Source organism: Plasmopara halstedii (genome assembly GCF_900000015.1).
Source record: "Plasmopara halstedii genome assembly, contig: Scaffold_672, whole genome shotgun sequence".
In the NCBI taxonomy this organism is placed as follows: Eukaryota; Oomycota; class Peronosporomycetes; order Peronosporales; family Peronosporaceae; genus Plasmopara; species Plasmopara halstedii.
This window is the reverse complement of record NW_020187589.1, coordinates 609,121-628,037: the sequence shown is the minus strand read 5'-3', so window position 1 is coordinate 628,037 and position 18,917 is coordinate 609,121. Positions and strand designations below refer to the sequence as shown.

The window sequence follows — 18,917 nt, the reverse complement described above, 5'->3', positions numbered from 1 at the left end:
GTCGCATTGTTGCTCGTTGAGAAATCGCAATTGTCGAGGGAGCTTGAGGCTTACCTACTTTCGTTACTGACGTTGGCTCCAGCTACTTTTCCTATCGGTATACTTCTGAGCCTTCCAGAAGCGGCTCATATTCCTCCACAGACAGCACCGCGAGCAACCGCTTATCAAGCGTCAGATAGATTGGCGTCAGTTCAGCAGCGAAGAACACGATAACGAGCAGCATTGCCTGAGTCTACTGAAATACAGTCAGTTAAAGCAACAAATTTCCGCGATCTTCAATCTATTTTATAAATATGGTACCGAAGCGTTTTCGCGGTGTACATTGAACCATCCCTATCACATTAACTCAAAATATTGAGAGAAAGATACCCAGCAGCTCAAGGGATCGTAATGATTATCAGAGAAGCTACCTTCGTGAATGTAAGTAGCGTCATGACGCTGTATAATATCCGGCCGAAGCTCCAAGCCATGACGAGCCGGCCCACAAGTTGTAAACGAATCTGCGCAGAACGCGATTTCAAGGGAAATCCCGACAGTGACAAAGTCAAATACAGCCAGGTCGAGAAAATAATAATTGGTAAAAATAAATCTGCTGCCGCGACCAAGTAGAAAATCATCGCGGGAATCTGCGTACGCAATACTCACGTGAAGCAACCCTGCCCTAAAGTAAATCAACATCTACGTACGAAACTTAGATGATTTTGCTTTTCGTCATCGAAGATCCCATTCTTGTCGATCAAAAATAGACTTGCATATAGCACGAGCTGTGTCAAGTATAATCCTCCATTGAAAACCAAATAGAAAATCATCCATTTTCGTCTGAACACTGCTGCAGAAAACCAATGACGTCGTGACTACACCAAAGTAGTGCAAATACTCATCAGACTTTCGATCAACCTTCAAATGTATCACACCAACCGACTGAAAGGCTTCAGCCCAAACTAAGACCAGCAGTAAATAAGATGATACAAAGAGAAAATCTGGCAAATTAAATAGCACAGCCACCACTTTGTTGTAAAAGTCTAGCTCCGCGTTTGTGTGCCTACCACGAGGAGCTTCGTCCGTGTATTCGGGGTCGTCCCCTCGAAAATTGGGCGGCAACTTTCCCTGTGTCCACGGATTTACACCAGAGATTCCCGTGGGTAGATCCGCGTTGGCCTGGGAGTCAAAAATGCAAAGTGTAGAAAAGGTCGCCGACCGAAAGAATGAGCCCAGAGCTATGCTCATGATCAACAGCTGCACGGTGCTCCATGTCGTGTGCTGATGCCTTTTGAGAACTCCTCGCACCTCGAGGTACTTATTCACGGTCATGGCAGTGATAAGAACATAGCATAAGGCCAAAAAGTAGCTGGACATTGCCAGATTCGCGAGGAACAGCGGCATCGCGAGCTTGTTTAATAATTGGCAAATCAGATAGATATCGGTAGAATTACTCCAGTATTAAAAAATGCAATTATGAGTTTAAATCACATCAAGGTTATTTGGTTTCGCTTCGTCCTCTTCGATAAATTTTATGTCAAAGCAATTACGTTCGGTAGGATCTTTGTACTCTAACCCCAATGCGATAAAAACATCCACTTCGGATTCGCAAACAACACTATCTCCAAGGCGCACTTTCGTTGTATTCACTCGCACCACTCGAGTTAGTGCACGATCCGACAGACTCCAGCCATTCTTGTTTGCATAGAGTCGCATACTTCGATTAAAATGGTCACTTCCAGTAAAATAGAGGATTGCAAATCCAAAAAAAAGTCGGGGGTAAACTTTGATGTCCAGACGGCGATGCGGGAGATTCTGGACGTTTTTTTTCATTAACATTAAAAATAAAGGCGGCAGAATAAAAAAAGGTCATGATGTATAAATTATACCAACCTTGGACAAACGGCATACACCCATGTAGGTATCACAACCACCATTTTTTTGCTTTTGAAAGTGTGTCAAATCGTCTACAATAAACGACATCGGGAGAAATAAAGTTCAAGAAGGATAAATTAACATCTCTTATCACACTTACCCGTTAGAAATCCCGAAGCATGTAGACGTTTGAGTAGATCTGGTAGAATATCACAAGTATCAGCATCTGGATCCGTGACAAGTATATCACAGTCGCCAGATGAAAGTTTGCCACGACGATATGAGCCGCATGCCACAGCAATAGCATTTGGAATCATCTTGTGAACTTCATCCGAAACTATTTGTTCGATCTGGTGCACTTCAGCTCTACAAAAGCCACAATTGTTAAATAATTGATCACGTGCGCTGGCTGTGATCTACTATGTGTCGCACCTCGGAATCTTTAACAAGATGTCTTCGTAGTGTTTCACACCAATTTGTTGCTGCGCTGTTAGCACTTCAGCAGCAGCAGGCTTTCGCAAATCTGCTACCGACTTATATCCTTGGCCATAAAGTTTTGCTGCCGTAACAGGGCCAACGCCCCATACTCGAGCGATTTCAACCAATGCACACAATCTTGGGTTACTTTTCTTGACGTCAAGCTTAGACAAGCGACCGGTCTCAAGAATCTCGATGATTTTATCTCGTAATCGCCCCTTCACCCAGCGCATATCCTTGATATCTTTCACCGTGCATACACGGTGGCGAGTTGCTTTCAGGCTTGACACTACTTTCTACAACGAACAGCAAATCAAGCCCAAGCACGAATTTCAAGTCCTTGAAATCAAGGATTACCTTGTACATATACTGCCGCCATACATCCCTTTCAACATCAAAAAACTCCATCAACTCCTCTAGTGGGTCGGTGAGATGAGCATTGAGGTTTTGCTGAACGGCTGTTAAAGGATAGAAGTTGTTTCAACGCAGACCCCTGTAAATTGAGCGGATAGTGCAGCTCACCTGATGATTGTTGGCAAATAAAACCTTCGCCTTTCACTATTTTCGAGTCTGGTACTGCAGTTTCATTGATAGGACGAAAGCCAGGATTGTTCCGATAGAAAATGGGTGTGCGCTCTTCGACAAGCTTACGACCCTTTTCGCTTAGCTGTTGTTGTTGCTTTCGGATTTCTTCACTGTCGATTAGAACAGGAGGCGCTCGCACAATTTGCCGCGTACCTGAATTCTCCAAATCCGAGCCTTCATCACTGTCACTGTCGTCACCTCTTCTTTTTCTTTCCACACGTTGTTTAGCCACCTGTTGACAATGCTGTTCGTGCCTCTTTGCTTCTTGAATCTGTTGCTTTTCGGACCACGTCAGCATAGATCCTGCAGGCGGGAAATTATGCTGCTGCTGCAAATACACCAACCATTCTGGCGTGTAAACCTCAATCTTAGGTGGGGGAAAGTTTTCAATGCCCAAAAAATCTGTTGCCTTCTCTCTTGTGAGCAGTGCACTTGCAATGACCAAAGAAACTTCATCCCACTTGACAATGGCAGCACCTCCCGATCCAACAGCTGCTCTCGAACCCGTTTTCAATGTCAACTCCAGTAAAATTCCTCCGAGATTTTCAATTATGCTCTGCAAGACTGCTACTCGTTTTCGACCCATGTCGGGCCCAATTGGGACCAGTAAAACCTTTTTGTCACATAATAGCAGCGAACTAGAATCCACAATGGTAGTTGCAGCTACGCGCTGTGACTTCTTGGAATGTGGGCCATCGGGCTTATGTTTTCGAGACGCTTGGTTTTGTTGGTCTTGTTGCAACGCACCAGGCTTCTCTAAGTCGCGCATATTTCTCGTTCCTTCTAAAAATTTACTTTGTAGCTCTTTTTCAGCTTCGGAAAAGCAGGCCGTCGCTTGGCGCCGCGTCCCACTCGAGGTTTCGATGATTTCAGAATTTACAAGTGCATCCGACTTCATTCGTCGATGTCTCGATAAACGTGACAATTCATCGATCTGGTCAAAGAATTTGCGCTTCTGCTGCGCAGAGAGTAGTTTGATAGCTATGGGATGCATCACCACTTCACTTTGATAGGTGGAATTGGATTGGCGACGTGGACAGCACTAACAATAGCATATATAAATTGTATTGTATTGTCTTACAAGAGCAATTCTATGTTTCTAATTGAGCCCCATTGTATATGGAGATTCACTTAAAATTCTCTCTGTGTCGTCGGAGTTACGCTTCGTACAACGATTCGGAGCGCAGTAAAATACGTAAGCCAATATTAGGTAGATACCTAGGCAAATTCCTCCAATGAACAATACTGTTGCGTCAGAGCTGACTCCAAAATCAGTATAACGTGGAAGAATGATAGCAAGTACCATACCAACAATATTTTCCAGACACCGCCAAAGATGCAGAAGCACCAGTTTTTTGCTTTGAAGAGCAGAGACTGCTGATCCGTATTCAGCAGTCAGCCGCGTGCCATCGATAACGAATAATGTGAAGAGCGGGAAAAAAATCATTGCGCGAGGTAGTTGGTCAATGAGGCGGAAACTTGGGTATGCTAAGCGAAGTTTTGCCGTCCACAAAATGGCAAACAAGATTATCACGATCCCATAGACGAGAATCGCGAATCCTTTGGTCATCGCTAAAAGCAAGATTGCTCCTAGACGAAACACGAACTGCCCCACAAGAAACACAAATGCAAAGAACTTCATGCAATTTCCATCTTCTTTTGCTATGAATGCAGCTATGCCATACGATAGTGAAATAAATGTAGTGATGACTGTGAAAAGGTCAATGAGCCTCCACTTTCGATAGTGAATTGTGGCATTTGCTTGCAGTACGAACAGCGGAACATCACGCACGATAGCCTGAATGAATGTTAAGCACAATAATTCTTGCCTGGCTTTTTCTCTCAGCGCGTCGTTGACGACATGCCCACCCACTGTAACTACATGCGAATTGTCTGCGTTTTCAGTTGAGTTTTCGCCTCTTTGCACAAATTTGTTGGCTTTCCCGCTTTTTAATGTTAAAATGGCGGTGTATATGGTCTCAATGAATACGCGCATTTGCAGTAGCCCAATACAAAAGCCAAACACCCTGTTGATCAATTTGTTGTAGAAAAATCGATTTGGATAACCGTGATCAATACATAAGCCGACTAAACCCATAACGATGCCATTCACGCCAAGAAACACAATGGATAGAATATACTCCTCCAACCACTTGCGATTAATGTACTCGTAGTTGAGTATCACGTCCGTCACTACAGACGCAAGTTCGTATGCTGCGCTCGAGACCTCAAAGATGGTGCTTGCCCACATGACGTTTTCTTGTTCAATGACCAAGTTGCGAAAGACCGAGGATCCCTTTACAAATTCAATTACATGTACCTAGGTTCAGAAACTGCTTCAATGATTCATTCATCTACATGTTTTGTAGCTTACCTGCAAATCAGCAAAACTGGAATGGAGTTCAAACTTTCCTTATATCAATATTGTTCGTCAAAGTCGTACGATGCTCATGTAACTTACAATGATTTTTGCAAACATCGTCTCATATCAGGGTCCAACCCACTTTTCGATTGAATCAAATACATTTGTATGATGGACACAACCATCGACCAGAGCGCAGCGTCAGGACTATCCTTCACGGCACTTTGCTCTGTGCTGAAGGCCGTTGAGGCCACAAACCAGAATGATATGAAACTCAATCTTATATTTAGTGCAAATTTGCGTGCCCAGGTGGGTGAAAGTGATCTGTATCCGCTCATTCGTCTTCTGCTGCCCCAACTGGACCGCGAACGCACGTACATGTTAAAGGAAAAGAAGATTGCAAAGATATATATTGACGTTCTTGGGTTAGCACCAATAAGCAAGGATGCACAAAAGCTCGAGCACTTTAACGATCCCAAAATTGTAGATAGCAAGTCTGTAGGAGACTTCGCCGCCGTTTTATTTGATGTCGTACTCTATCAAGGCGCAGGGGCTAAATCTAAGAAGCCACACACTTTGGGAGATGTTAACGATTTGTTGGACCAATTAGTGCGAGCAGACACGATAGCAGCTCGAAAGAAGATGTTTATGAAGATTGCGACAGAATACGCTGCTGACGAGCAGAAGTGGCTTATTCGTGTGGTGCTTAAAGATCTGAAGATAGGACTTAGACACGAACGCGTCTTGAGTTTCATTCACCCAGACGCACTGGAAATGTATAATCATACAAACGATCTGCATAAAATCTGTCGAGAGCTACGCAATTCTGCAGTGAGGTATGTTCCTCAGCTTGAACCCTTTCAAGTATTTACGCCAATGCTGGCAAAACGTGTGGACTTTGGAGAATGCATCACTGCAATCAATGCTGATGCATTTGTCATGGAGCCGAAACTAGATGGAGAGCGAATAACATGTCATGTTCGAGAAAAAGAAGTGCAGTTTATATCGAGGAACGGAGTAAATTACACAGAAGATTACGCGCCATCAATTAAGCCGCACGTGTTGTCACAACTGGAGCCCGGAATTGATTGTATTTTAGACGGAGAGATGATGGTGTGGGACAATACAGAGTATCGTTTGCGTGAATTTGGATTATTAAAAAATACAGCGATTGCAGTGCGTAAAGGTGAAGCAACAAATCGATGGTTGTGCTACATTGTGTGGGATGTAGTTTACCTTGGTGGAGGCCCGAAAGCCGAAGCACTGATTCGTGAAGTTTTTAGGGGTCCGGGCGAAATTGCTGCTGTAATGGGGTTGCCGCTCCATGCGCGACGTAAATTGCTGCTCCGGATTCTCAAACCATTAGATAATCGAATTATTATCATCGAGCAGAAGCTGGTTAATGAAATGTCTGCTAAAGAAAGGCATGACAGGGTTATGGCGGAGGTTGATGCACAGATAGCCAACGGAGGTGAAGGCGTCATTATAAAAGATCTTAAAGCGCATTACATGTGCGGAGAAAGCAGTAGGAAGGCGAAGAAGTGGTTGAAGCTGAAGCCAGATTACGCTGGTATGACTACCGACCTAGATACAATCATTGTTGGTGGATTTTATGGCACTGGAAGACGACGAAGTGGCAACGTATCAGTCTTTTTGTTGGGTGTTCTTGCTCGTTCGTTGGATGAAAAGGGTGCGGCAGAAGTGATGAAGTCAGGTGCGGTTTGTCCAGGAGTATATACATTTGCTAAGGTGGGTACTGGGTACAACTTGGAGGAGCTTGAACAAATGCGACAAGAATTGGCACCTTATTGGCAGCCGTGGGATGATAACAATATTCCACAACATTTAAACGGCTGGAAACCACAGAAGAGCGACTTGAGACCAGATGTTTGGATCGACCCACGACGTTCTAAGATTCTTGAAGTCTACGGATTCGAGTTGTCATTCACGACATTATACCAAACTGGGCTGACAATTCGATTCCCTCGTTGCAAAGCCATTCGCAACGACAAAGAATGGTATCAGTGCATTGATCTTCAAGATTTGAATGCAGCACGTGGAAGCCTTTCAACCAAACGCGCTTCAGAAGTAGCTCTTGGGGAAAAAAGTTTGCCAAAACGCATTAAGAAGCGCGAAACTATCTCGAAATGGCGACCCAGTGGCGTCCTCGAAGATTACTCGCGGGCTGAATTGGAGGGTATCGAGCTAGAGCGCAATGTTTTCGAAGGAATGCAGTTTTGCGTGGTACCGGGAAAGTATCAAGTGCCACCGCTTGAGCTAAAGTTGTCGCTTCCAGCGATTATAAAAGAGAAAAATGATTTGCATATAACGAAACAGGGTGTCGAAAAGCTATTACATTTGTTTGGGGGTATCGTTGTGCAAAATCCAATTGTCGGGTCTACGCATTTTGTTGTCGCCTCTGGAGACGCTGGTTTGAAGGTTGCGAATTTAAGAAAACAGGGGCTCTTTAACATTGTGCACATTCGATGGGTGTTCCAATGTGTGTCAGCCTCACACTTGGTGCCCATTAAGGCAACAGATTATATATTCACAACCAATATACAGCGAGAACTACTAGCAAAGGAATATGATCGGTACGGAGATCACTTCACGGAACATCTCAGTCCGGGCAATTTACGACAAATTTTGCGTGAGCTGTCAATGTCGACCGAAGACGATGTTTTAAACGTTCCGTGGCAGCTTAAATTGAAATATTTGGCGATAGAGGAAGCAGAAGCGATGGATAGTGCTTTCACTTTTTTATCTCACTGTGTTGTTTACTTTCAGAGCAGCGCTCCGTCATGTTTGAACGAGAACGAAGATTCTGACTTTCTGTTAGTAGGGCAAATGAAACTATTTGAGCAGCAGCTCAGACTTTACGGAGGCATAATCAGCGGCACAATTGACTCTTCTGTCACCCATGTAGTCGTTGCTGACCCAGCTCAAGTAAAGCAAGTTGCACCTCTCATTCGGAACTTGCGTCATCAAGGCCTGCCTGTGCCTCCTGTTGTCTCGAGGGAATGGGTTAAAAACTGCGTCGAGCAAAAGTGTCAACTTCCTGTGAACGATTTCGTCATGCACTTGTAATTTCGGTATGTTTAATATAACGCTGCGTGTTCTAAAATGTTGAACCATGCAATGGACTTTTGGTGCTAGGTACGTATATTGCTGGCGTATTCTTTAAACTGCGTCGCATCCGCGCACCAGTCAAATTCACCAAAAAAAAAGCTATTGTCTACCTCGTCTGTGAGAGCACTTTGTGAGTCTCGCTCTTCGTACACAAGGTGGCCTTCAACTAATTGCGAAGTAAATTGGTCTTCGAAGTTTGAGGTATCCAACTTGCTGGTCAGTTTAGGTACAATAGGTGGAGCCACCTGCTTCGTCTCCAGACGGTGCCAGCTGACATTAGCGAAGAATGGATGGTCAAAGATTTCTTGCATTCCATTAGGTCCATTACCAAGACGCTGGTGCGCTTCCTTGTGCAGAAGACCCGAAAGAAAAGCGCAAAGAGTAGGCGAAAAGTGTTTCGGGAAACTTAGCTCATCCGTTTCAATTGCATGAAATAGTAGAGCGCGATCATGCTGCAAGTAAAAGGGCGGATATCCCGTCAACAGTTCATACACCACACAACCATAGCTCCAAAGATCAGCAGCTAATCCGTAGCCGTCACCTCGAATCATCTCAGGAGCAATGTAATCTGCTGATCCACAGAAACTTGTACAGATCTGTTCTGTTCGTTTCATGTGCTCACGCGCCAGGCCAAAGTCTGCGAGACGAAGGAATCCTGCTTCGTCGAGAAGAATGTTTTCAGGTTTGAGATCACGGTACAAGATACCACGTTCGTGAAGATAACGCAATGCTAAGGCGATTGACGCAGCATAGAATTGCACGTGAGCTTCAGGTAGACGGTGCTGAGCGTACTTTTCAAGTAAAAAATACATATCGCCACCAGGACAGTACTCAAGCACAAAGTTGAGCGCATCGGGAGTTTCGAATGAGCAGTACATTTTGGTGATAAACGGATGATCTACCGTGGAAAGAATTTTCCTTTCCGTTAGCAAGCGCTGGACTTGACGCGCGGCGTTCGTGTCTCCATCAATAGTGCTAAGTTTCGCTTTATAAACGACTTTGACAGCATAGAGGCGGTTAAAACACGCACGCAAGCGACAGAGTAGCACAGTGCCATAAGACCCCGAGCCAATAATGCGAACAATATCGAACACGTGGCGCATTTCTGACTCTCGATCTTTGATAACGGTCTCCTCGTGTTCCAAGACGTCGTCTAGTGAGTGTCTTGAGTGGCTCCCTTCGGCATCTGACAGCAGTGTGCTTGAGGATGATGATGCCGAAAACGTTGAGCGAGTGGCATGCGGCTTGAGATTGTATGAGCAGTCCCAGTCATTATTGCCATTTTTCTTCGTAGCCGCCTCAGACGTTGTTAGTGGGGCGTTAAGACTGTTGTAAGAGCATTTCCAGTCATCATTGTTACCACAAGTTGTCTTGCTCTTGCCGTTAGTCCGTGTCATTCCATCCGTTTGCGAGTTGCAATCGTTCTGTATGACGTCTTCAAGTGAGACCTTGGCGAGAGAACTGGCCAGCAGTTGTGCAAATGTCCATGTCTTGACATTTGCCCACTTCTCGTCCACTGCCGCCTTGGGGCCTTTGCAAGCCTTGTTTGCCGCTTCTACGCTGGCCCTGACTGAAAGTGGCGCCATTTGACTCGTGCTTGTTCTTTACCCTATAGGACAGCTGCTTCTTCTTCCAGCGTTTGCGTCAGATTCTATGCGACTAATGGCTTGTGCTGTGGGCAGAGCAAAGCATCGAATGAGGCACTGAGCTCCTGGTTATTGCTCAACAATTTGGCTGACTGCAGCTGTGACCAGATGGGTGGCGCAAAATATATGTTTCCCACGAATACGATAACAGACGGGATGGAGGACCGACTATCCCCACCAATGGCTTGTGTGAATTTTTCATAGAATATCCAGTGCTATAATTACTAAGTTTGATTGGAGAAAGGACGAGCTTTACCAGAAGATCGCATGTTTGTTTTTCTCCTGCGTATCCATCGGGCAATCCGCCTCTTTTACGCATCAGAATGCAAAACATCAGTTTTAAACAATGCTGATTATATGTCAAATCGCATCTACAAGACAAAAAGTTGTTTTCGCTGAACGTATCCTACATGCATATAACTCAGTTTGAAGCTTCTAGCTGTTCTCTAGCTTACACTAAACTATTGTCTGTATTGCCTTTTTTTGTAAGGCAATTGTAGAGAGCTCAGAAACTATGCGTGCAGGACATCATGCTAAAGGTATTGGGAGCCCGTTTCGCATCTTTATTAGCTAAGAGGTAACGAACTTAGTCATCTGCGTGCTGGCTAGCAGCTTACACATCGCATACACTCGATCGTATAAGAGAGGTTTAGTTTACCTGGATGGATGGGCACGGAGAAGGGGGAATTGCAGAGTATTGATGAACCCTAGTCAGTTTGAGCCTGTCGACAAATAGCTTTGAATGTGAGACAGCTAGGTTATAAGATTTCAAGATAACAAAACTACAATTGATTAACAAGCGAATAGAATGTCAAACCTGGACAAATTAACTTGATTTTTTCTTACATTTTTGTGCAAAATGACGGAGCACAACCACCGGCAATACCGGTAGTACTGATTGAAATTTGCCAATAACTTAGCTGCAAATTTGCCTTAAAGGCATTAAGTCTTCTTCTTCCCTCCACGTTGGGAATCGCTTCCTCATCACACAAGCGTGTGTGCTGTGTATGAGGGACTGTTTGTGACCAGCGCCGCCCTCTTACAAAAAAAATTTGTACCAATACCTCCAGTTCATGGTATAAAGAGCACTGCTTGCTTTAATATAAATTGGAATCTATCACTGAAGTCTGAAATCCCGTATTGGGTGCCGATATAAAGCTAATCCGATTGATAATCGGGATTGCCATGAACTTTGCACAGAGAAAGATTCGACTAAAGGAGTCCGCGTTAGTAAACGCACACTGGTTGGGTTCGTACGCACCAACTAGGATCGAGAGCCTCTAACGTAACTAATTATCTAGCTTGCTTCGCTCTTTCAGAAGTCCAAACATTTAGAATTAATTTTATTTGAAATATTTTTAAGTATGTGAGGAAACAAGCTCAGTGATCTTGTGTATTTTTAACATTGTCAATTTGGTCAAATTGTGTTATATACAACAAGGTTCAAATGGACAAAGGCACGGTAAATTGGGATTCAAACGGTCGAGGAAGAGGGTGATTAGAATAACCACGATCGGAGAGGTTGTATAATAGAAAGAGACCGTCTGTCGCGGTCTCCAAGGTTTCCCCCATCAGGACAAATTGGAGCGGCTAAAGTCGCGGCCTCTGAGACGAGCCTATAAAAATTAGGTGATTGTAAGCTGCGTGTCGTGTGGCCTTGCCCGGATGTTACTAAGAATCACTCATTCGTTCCCTGGTGTGTCGGTAAAGCCGAGTCAGTAAAACTGAGTAGCGTGACCATCGTGCAAAGATTCAAAAACTGCACTGATTTTTCGCCAATGGTGGTACGTATTTTCAAATGAGCTGGCTGGCGTGAATCAGCGGAATTTAAGTCTTTTATCCCGAACAAAGATTGGAGCTCATGTAAAGCATAAAAGTTCTCAGGGGGTGTATGCTAGAAGTTACGAGAAGGTGAAATCAGCAGCTGAGTACTGATAGAAGCCAAGTGCATCATCAGTCACCAATATGCTTGTCACAGCGGACGCCCGACAAGCACGAGGTATCAAGAGCGGATCATTTCCCCGTAAGAAATCTATTATTTTGTTGGGAAAAAATCTTGACGTGGTTACTTGAGATCCTTCACAGGTATTGTCTCCGGATCACAGTGTATGCCAAGAGATTGTACCTAAAACCAACTGCTATTACCAATGGCCTCTAATGAGGGGGTAGCGTGATGATATATGCACTGTTGCGCAAAATCTTTTTGGGTTTGGTAAGAGAGAGTAAATTTCTCCACTCGACACCATCTATCTGTAGCGGAAAGGTCATATCAAATGGTGATTTTCGCATACTTTCAACGGCTACGATTCAGACTCTGACAATAACTCTCAGAATAGATCTGCTGCAGCAAGAATGTTAGAATGTTTTATACAGCGCTCTCGACTTCTTAGTCAATGGGCTTTTCTTAATACTCATGCGAGCAAGTGATTTGCCTCTTGCTGCAGTGTGACTACAAGAGAGGTTCTATGGAAGTGGCTGGGTTTAAACAAGAAACTATCTGGTTCACCATCAACTTTAGTCTCCTGGTCCCGCGGTGGTTAAGATTTCATCATGTAGAAACACAGATCCATATCGACGATAAATATGTTCAAATTTGCACAGAATGCGCGAAATCAGAGGTAGACATCATAACTTATCACTTTCTGTGCTCGATTGCATTCATCTGTAAAATCCGCGAAGATGGCTGTGTCGTTGACGCAGATAATATGCAATCTCTTGGTTTTTCTGCCGGACGCACGGATTTTGAGGCTAGTCCCACAAAAGTGAAGGCCAGAGAAAATTAAATTAATTTAAAAGTAGCGAAAACATTGATATTCACGAAGATGATGGAACTCCAAAAAAAGTAATATGTGGTTGATGTTGGCTACTTGCCGCGCACCAGAAGTAAAATCAGCCTTCCGATAAAAGATATAAGAATGTATATAATAAACACTAATATCATTAGCATTATTCAACATATTTGAACTCCTTAAAACCAGAGCTGACTGGACACTGAGATACTGTAGAGGTTCTCGGTTCTAGGCTTATTGAGCTAGAAAATAAGGCAGCTCGATTCCCGTTGAAATTGGTCGTGAATTTTCCCACTGACGATCCTGATGGTTTATATTCTCTGCGAGGATGGGATATATAATGTTAGTGAATCTGTCTCCGGTAAATGAGTTCGTATCGATAGGGTCGGGATGGAATCAGGAAACGGTTGCCAACGGGTCGGAGCTGTAATCACTTGCCTGAAAGCGCTCACCAACTAATGAGGCACGTTTAGGAGCGCCCCAACCTAACGCCGGTGGAAAATGGTCTACATCGTGAGGCCGTCAACGTCAATCGTCTGAGCCTTTAAGGGCTGGTCGGAAGAAAATCTAACCCTCCGGGTATTGGAAGGCGACATGGCCATAGAATTGCCATGCTTCAAAAGAAGCGACAGCACGTTGCGTTCGCGGTCTCTAATTTATGATAGCGCACGCATCAAAGTGAGCTAACGAACAATACCTTAAGAAAAGAGCTGCTCCCTACGTGGGACAATTTGAACAATAGATGCCGTGGGTGCACTCGAAATCCGCCACTGGAAAAAGCAATTAACAGACAATTTTCAGGAGTTAAAAGTTTATCGCCGCAGTCGGATCAGACTGTCTCCCTGAGGCGGTAACGGTAACCAACTTCATAGAAGATGTAGAAACGAGACCAAGACTTTCCACGCCTGCCGTATCGCTTTTGAGAAAGCAATGGGTGTGTGGGCGTCGCGTTGATTGCGGACTATAACAACCGTGCCACAATGGCATACTGAAAAGCGGGATGTTCAAGATCTTCGCAACAAACCTCAGCAATAGCGAGGAGAAAGAGTTTGGTCTTTAAGCTGCAAATTAACACCGTGGTTACGATCTCCTACTGGAGTGAATTAGCGATTTCTCTTGCAATAACTACACAGAGCGGTAAGTGGCTAATCACGCCAAAGAGACTGTATAATGTAGCTGTGACGTTTCGTCTCCTGGTGACATAGCTGTTTAGGTCACATTATAGCTATTTACAAACCATTTCATCAATAAATTTTCATGGTTGTGCAAGTTATGGAAGTCGGGTGTGGAGAGCCACATAAACACTTGCGAGCAAATTTCACATGTATGTGCTTTGATAAGCGATTACCAATTATAAAAAACGTTTTGTTTGTCGCAGATCTCGCGAATATAAATGCAATTGTACATTATCCAGGTATTTGTTTCCAAGAGCACTCCATGCAAATTGCTCGCGACTTGCACAATTAATCTACAATCACGCCGACATGGCACGATCCCTCACCAATCTCTCTGAATTTATGTCAATGGGTGCTGGATTGTGGAAGGAGATGCGACTTTAAAGGCCGTAAGTAAAGCCTTTTAAGAGCCTCGATTGTGGCTCTATCGAAAACGGATGGCTCATTTCATTACGCATGTGAAATCAGTCTATGCCATAGATTATGCTTTTTAACGGGAATTGCCCGTCAGTCTACACACACTTTTTTAGGGAGAATTAAGTCAACTGACACACCTCACCGCTGTTTCTCGCTTCCTGCGGGCTGCTGACTTGCGTAGAAAGGAGGAAAGGTGATGTAACATTTATTAATAAGGCCAATAGTCTCTCAACCCCTCTAACCTGATAAGTACTTCTAGTTCTAATACATCAGAACTGATTCGAGATATACAACTATACAGGGTGTACAATTAATGCTATTCATATAAACTAAGTGGTCCACACAACATATGTAATGGGACCTGGTCCATTAAAGAGCCATTCACCTAAAGGTGGGTTTACCCATTTTTTAGCTTTACTTTAAATCTTCTTCCGCTCTTCGTATTATTCTGGCCCACCTCGCAAGAGCAACAACAAAACGCTTGCTCTACATGCGATCTTCATCACCATCAAACTTGGATTTTAATTTCAGTATCACGTCATTCAGCGCATTCGCGCAATCGTGAGCTTGATCGTCACGACGAACGTGGTGCGTCCACCCTAGCGTTCGACGAACTATTTCGTAAAATGGGTGCTCGACTGATGACGCGAGTCGCGTATTTTTGCGCCATCGGACCGATTACTCGTTTCGGAGGCAAGCCACGAAGCCTCACGTATAATTTTTGTCCAGCAATCTACTCTGGATTCCATCCAGGTAATCGACACTCGATTCTGGGCGCAGGTATATGGGACCAAATTCGTGGGTATCCACCGTTTGCAAAGCGCAAGCACCGCCGCTGAATTGTTAAAGGTGCGCGATGTGCGCTTTCAATTTGCGCATTTGACAGCGCAGAATCAAGTCTTATCTGATATCGAGGATTTTTGCGAAGTGCACTCTGTCATTAGACGGCTTCACGATGAAAGAGACAGAAGAGGACAACTTCCATAAGCGGAAATTGTCTCAGACACGTATCAAACACGCGAACGATACTGAAGCAGTCGCGACGAATACGCGTACGAGGATGCAACGTATTCTCGGTCGCTGGATACCCCAGCCATTTCACCAAGGGCTCCTTCCGATCGCGGTCGTTCCTCTCCACCACCACGTTCTCGACGTCGTAGTATCGATTCCTATGTCGAACAAGAAGAGGGTGAGTTGGTCAGGGCGGTCGTCTTCTCTGCTTCTCCTGTGATTGGCCCACAGCCTTCGTCCGCCTTGCAGCTGCGATTAACGAAGGTGGCGAAGCTTCTCTCTCTGAAAAATCAGCGGCTGATCGAGGTGACCCATCGCGTGTCGTCGACACGACAACGCGTGAAGGATAACCGATAGGTCGTTCGCGAAGTTTGCGACATCGTATGGCAGCATGAAAACGTGCCTGGGGACGCAATCGAGAGTCGGATCCACCTATTGAAGCAAGCTCTCCAGCCTGCTGCGGCTGCTTCCGCTGATGATGAAGGCCTCCTGCCAAGCGATCTCGCTCTGTTTCGGTCGTTTCCGATTATTCTCGTCATTTGAAGGGCGATGCTGAGGCGCCGAAGTCAATTTGTTTAACCCTCGACCCTCGTGTCGAAGCCGTGGCTCTAAAGCCACCTTGAATAAGACTACGCTATCCAGATTAGAAATTGCGTCGTCGCGATGGAAGGGCTTGAGGGCCCTACGTAGAACGTCGGATGGGTCCTTAGCCAGCTTGGCAGGTCGATAGTGTAGGCATTCCCACTAGCGAGGTAATAGCTCCGAGCTTATCAAGCACGAAGCCGCATCGTCTGGTAGGTTAAGTAGTACATAACACTCCACACTAAAAAAACGGTTTGCCTTGATCACCTCATCTATCTGCGTACTCCTTTTTTGTCGACGCATCCACAAGGGGTAAAGCTCGTATCTCTAAAATTGTTGGGCTACTGTTACCTCAGAATTGTTTGAAATTTCGATTTTCAATTTCAGCAAAATTGTTTTTGCGTCATCACGCTACCGGCTTCGCGAACCTAAGGTAAGGTCACTGACCTTATCTCTATACGGGAACCAGTACGAGTGTAGCAGTTTGCAAACCGCTACCTCCAAGAGTACTTAGAACCTTTATCCAAGGCAAATGTACACTTCGGTTCAAATTGAGACTGTATTCATTTTTTGAGTTGCAGCAGAGCCGCCTTTATCTTGAACCTTAGGTTTAAACAGTAAAGCCTAATTTATATGCATAACTACTGGCAGTTCTACCACGTCGTGGCATCTTGTTATGGTGTAGCCGCACCGTTGTGTGATTATACCAACTTGTGTTATTCACACCTTTGTTGTGTGACCCACCCTTTCATACAAGGGTACGTGTAACCCCGTTACAAAGAACCCGTGTGATCACATTCACACTGATGAATAAATCCAGGGCGCCCCTGTACTTGCGCTTCACATCGCATCATTAATTGTATCAATATGGGAGGCAATGATTTGCCGAGTCCCTCCTTCACTTACATCAGAGACACCAACTATCGCACGAATTGGTATATGAGGGTGCCGCAAGCCATTCATAAACCATGACATAAACACAGTGAATGAATGAATTGAATTGTTCATGGCAACCTCAATCAATGGTAATAACAAACTTCATTCCGCGGCATTTTTCGCACAGAAACTTTGCAACACATCATCTTTCTGCCCGGTTGGCACGTTTTATTCGCCCATCGGTCTACGGGTGTGCCGCTGTGGACATATCAAAGCGAGTGCTAAGAATTCGGAACAACGCTTTTCAAAAGCCTCTCGTGAATTATGAATCACGATCGGAGACGGTGGCATTTGGCGTCTGGCAACCCGTGGTTGCGATAAACATGATCAATGAACAGTCTAGCCAAACCTTCGGTATTGATCGAATCGCTACACGGAGCGATGTGAGCCATCCAGCTGGGTCTGTCAACAAAGACGAACACCTTATTGTGGTCGTCAGCATTCTCGAGGAAACCAACAATAGAGTCGAGACCGAATGGCTTCCCATAATTAGTAGGAACAGGAAGACTCTGCAGTGTCAATTGCCGCGAGTCTTGTGCTCTTCACGTGATGACACACATCGCGTGTCTTCACGTATCGTGCAACCCACTGGTACATGTGGGGCCACCAAAATTGGGCACTGAGAGTCTTCTCACGGCCAAAGTGACCGGCCATCGGCGTATCCTGCGCCTCGTACACTATATTGTGCTTCTAATCATCGTTGTAGGGAACCTCAATTCGTGGCTCGTCGTCACGTGCAACCTCAAAGTGAAGGATGCCTTACATTCGTACATAACGATGCAACCTTGATTACAAGCGATCAGGAAGCTTGTCATGGAATTCCGTATCACTCGATGACAGTGCTCTGATAACCAGGTCACACTGTCCATCCTCAACATACGCTCGACGTACCATATCAAATACATCGTTTTCGATATAGCTGATACGACCTAGCTCATAATCAGGACGACGTGACAATGCGTCTGCCAGCACGGTGAGTTTCCCTGGCTTGTATGCGACAGTGAAGTTGTATTTAGCGAAGAATGAAACCACTTAGTCATTCGCTGTGACAAGTGAGGTGACTGAATTGCATAACGCAAGCTAGCGTGATCCATGTAGACGTCAAACGAAGTTGAACTTGAGAGGTGAATACAAAACTTCATAAGTGCACATTGCATTTGTAAAAGATCCTTGTCCGAACAGGATAGTTCTTTTCTGCTGGCTTAAGCTGTTACGATTGAAATGACACGACACGATCGTGTCCTTCTGAGTCCTTTTGAAATAATGAACAATCGATTGCAAACTCAGAAGCGTCACACACCATGCTATACGGCTTCGTATCATTTGGTCATTTTGGTGAATGCTTCTCCACAAATGGATGATTACTCTCAGGGTACATCCTTCTTCAGCAAGTATGATATCGGGCGTACCATGTCCGCGTAATTACGCGAGAAGCGATGTAGGTAATTGAACAAATCAATCCATTGCCTAAAATCTTTTTGACTACGTTGCGTCGGCCACTCCACAACTGCTTCGGCTATTTCTGGGTCTGCACAATCACCGTGTTCACAAACATAACAACCGAGGACCGGTATTCGTTAGCACCGAGAATACACTCTGCGAGATTCGCTTGCAATGAATGTTCACCCATACATCCCAGTACCACACGGAGGTGCTTCAAGTGCACTTCTTTGTTAGATCTGTCATCTCTGCTCTAGGGTCGAGGGTTGAGGGTATAGGGTTTATATTGTGTGTCCTTCAAATGGACAAGATACCGTCAAATTAGGTCTCTGCGAAGCGTCGCAGTGGTTGAAACAGATGGAAGATCAATCGAGAGACTCGGCCACTGTATTAGTAGGAGTAGTGTCATATACAGCCGCCGTTGGTTCCTTCGCCTTTTCAGTACACACATGTCGACAGGTTACTTTCATCTTGAGGGGGGAACAACCGACATCTCTCCCTCATAAATTCTTTT

General features: G+C 44.8%; 4 protein-coding genes across 4 annotated transcripts; 1 reads left to right on the top strand and 3 right to left on the bottom strand.

Moving 5' to 3' along the window:
* Positions 1 to 91: 91 nt before the first annotated feature.
* On the bottom strand, positions 92 to 5,395 carry PHALS_13742 (dna polymerase lambda-like protein; the record flags this gene model as incomplete). The annotated part of the gene is made up of 16 exons (XM_024729553.1): positions 92 to 232; positions 301 to 333; positions 411 to 626; positions 687 to 854; positions 919 to 941; positions 1,047 to 1,158; positions 1,288 to 1,389; positions 1,471 to 1,794; positions 1,873 to 1,946; positions 2,015 to 2,220; positions 2,287 to 2,627; positions 2,689 to 2,789; positions 2,854 to 3,958; positions 4,265 to 5,212; positions 5,291 to 5,323; positions 5,378 to 5,395. The coding sequence occupies 16 exons, from the start codon at positions 5,393 to 5,395 to the stop codon at positions 92 to 94; spliced, it is 3,945 nt and encodes a 1,314-aa protein (XP_024579919.1).
* A 51-nt stretch (positions 5,396 to 5,446) lies between these two features.
* On the top strand, positions 5,447 to 8,365 carry PHALS_13741 (atp-dependent dna ligase iv; the record flags this gene model as incomplete). The annotated part of the gene is made up of 1 exon (XM_024729552.1): positions 5,447 to 8,365. The coding sequence occupies one exon, from the start codon at positions 5,447 to 5,449 to the stop codon at positions 8,363 to 8,365; it is 2,919 nt and encodes a 972-aa protein (XP_024579918.1).
* Positions 8,366 to 8,430: 65 nt separating this feature from the next.
* On the bottom strand, positions 8,431 to 9,021 carry PHALS_13740 (agc protein kinase; the record flags this gene model as incomplete). Its single annotated transcript, XM_024729551.1, has 1 exon — positions 8,431 to 9,021. One exon carries the CDS (start codon positions 9,019 to 9,021, stop codon positions 8,431 to 8,433), a length of 591 nt encoding a protein of 196 aa, XP_024579917.1.
* Positions 9,022 to 9,332: 311 nt separating this feature from the next.
* On the bottom strand, positions 9,333 to 9,993 carry PHALS_13739 (agc protein kinase; the record flags this gene model as incomplete). Its single annotated transcript, XM_024729550.1, has 2 exons — positions 9,333 to 9,382; positions 9,438 to 9,993. The coding sequence occupies 2 exons, from the start codon at positions 9,991 to 9,993 to the stop codon at positions 9,333 to 9,335; spliced, it is 606 nt and encodes a 201-aa protein (XP_024579916.1).
* Between the last annotated feature and the right edge of the window lie 8,924 nt (positions 9,994 to 18,917).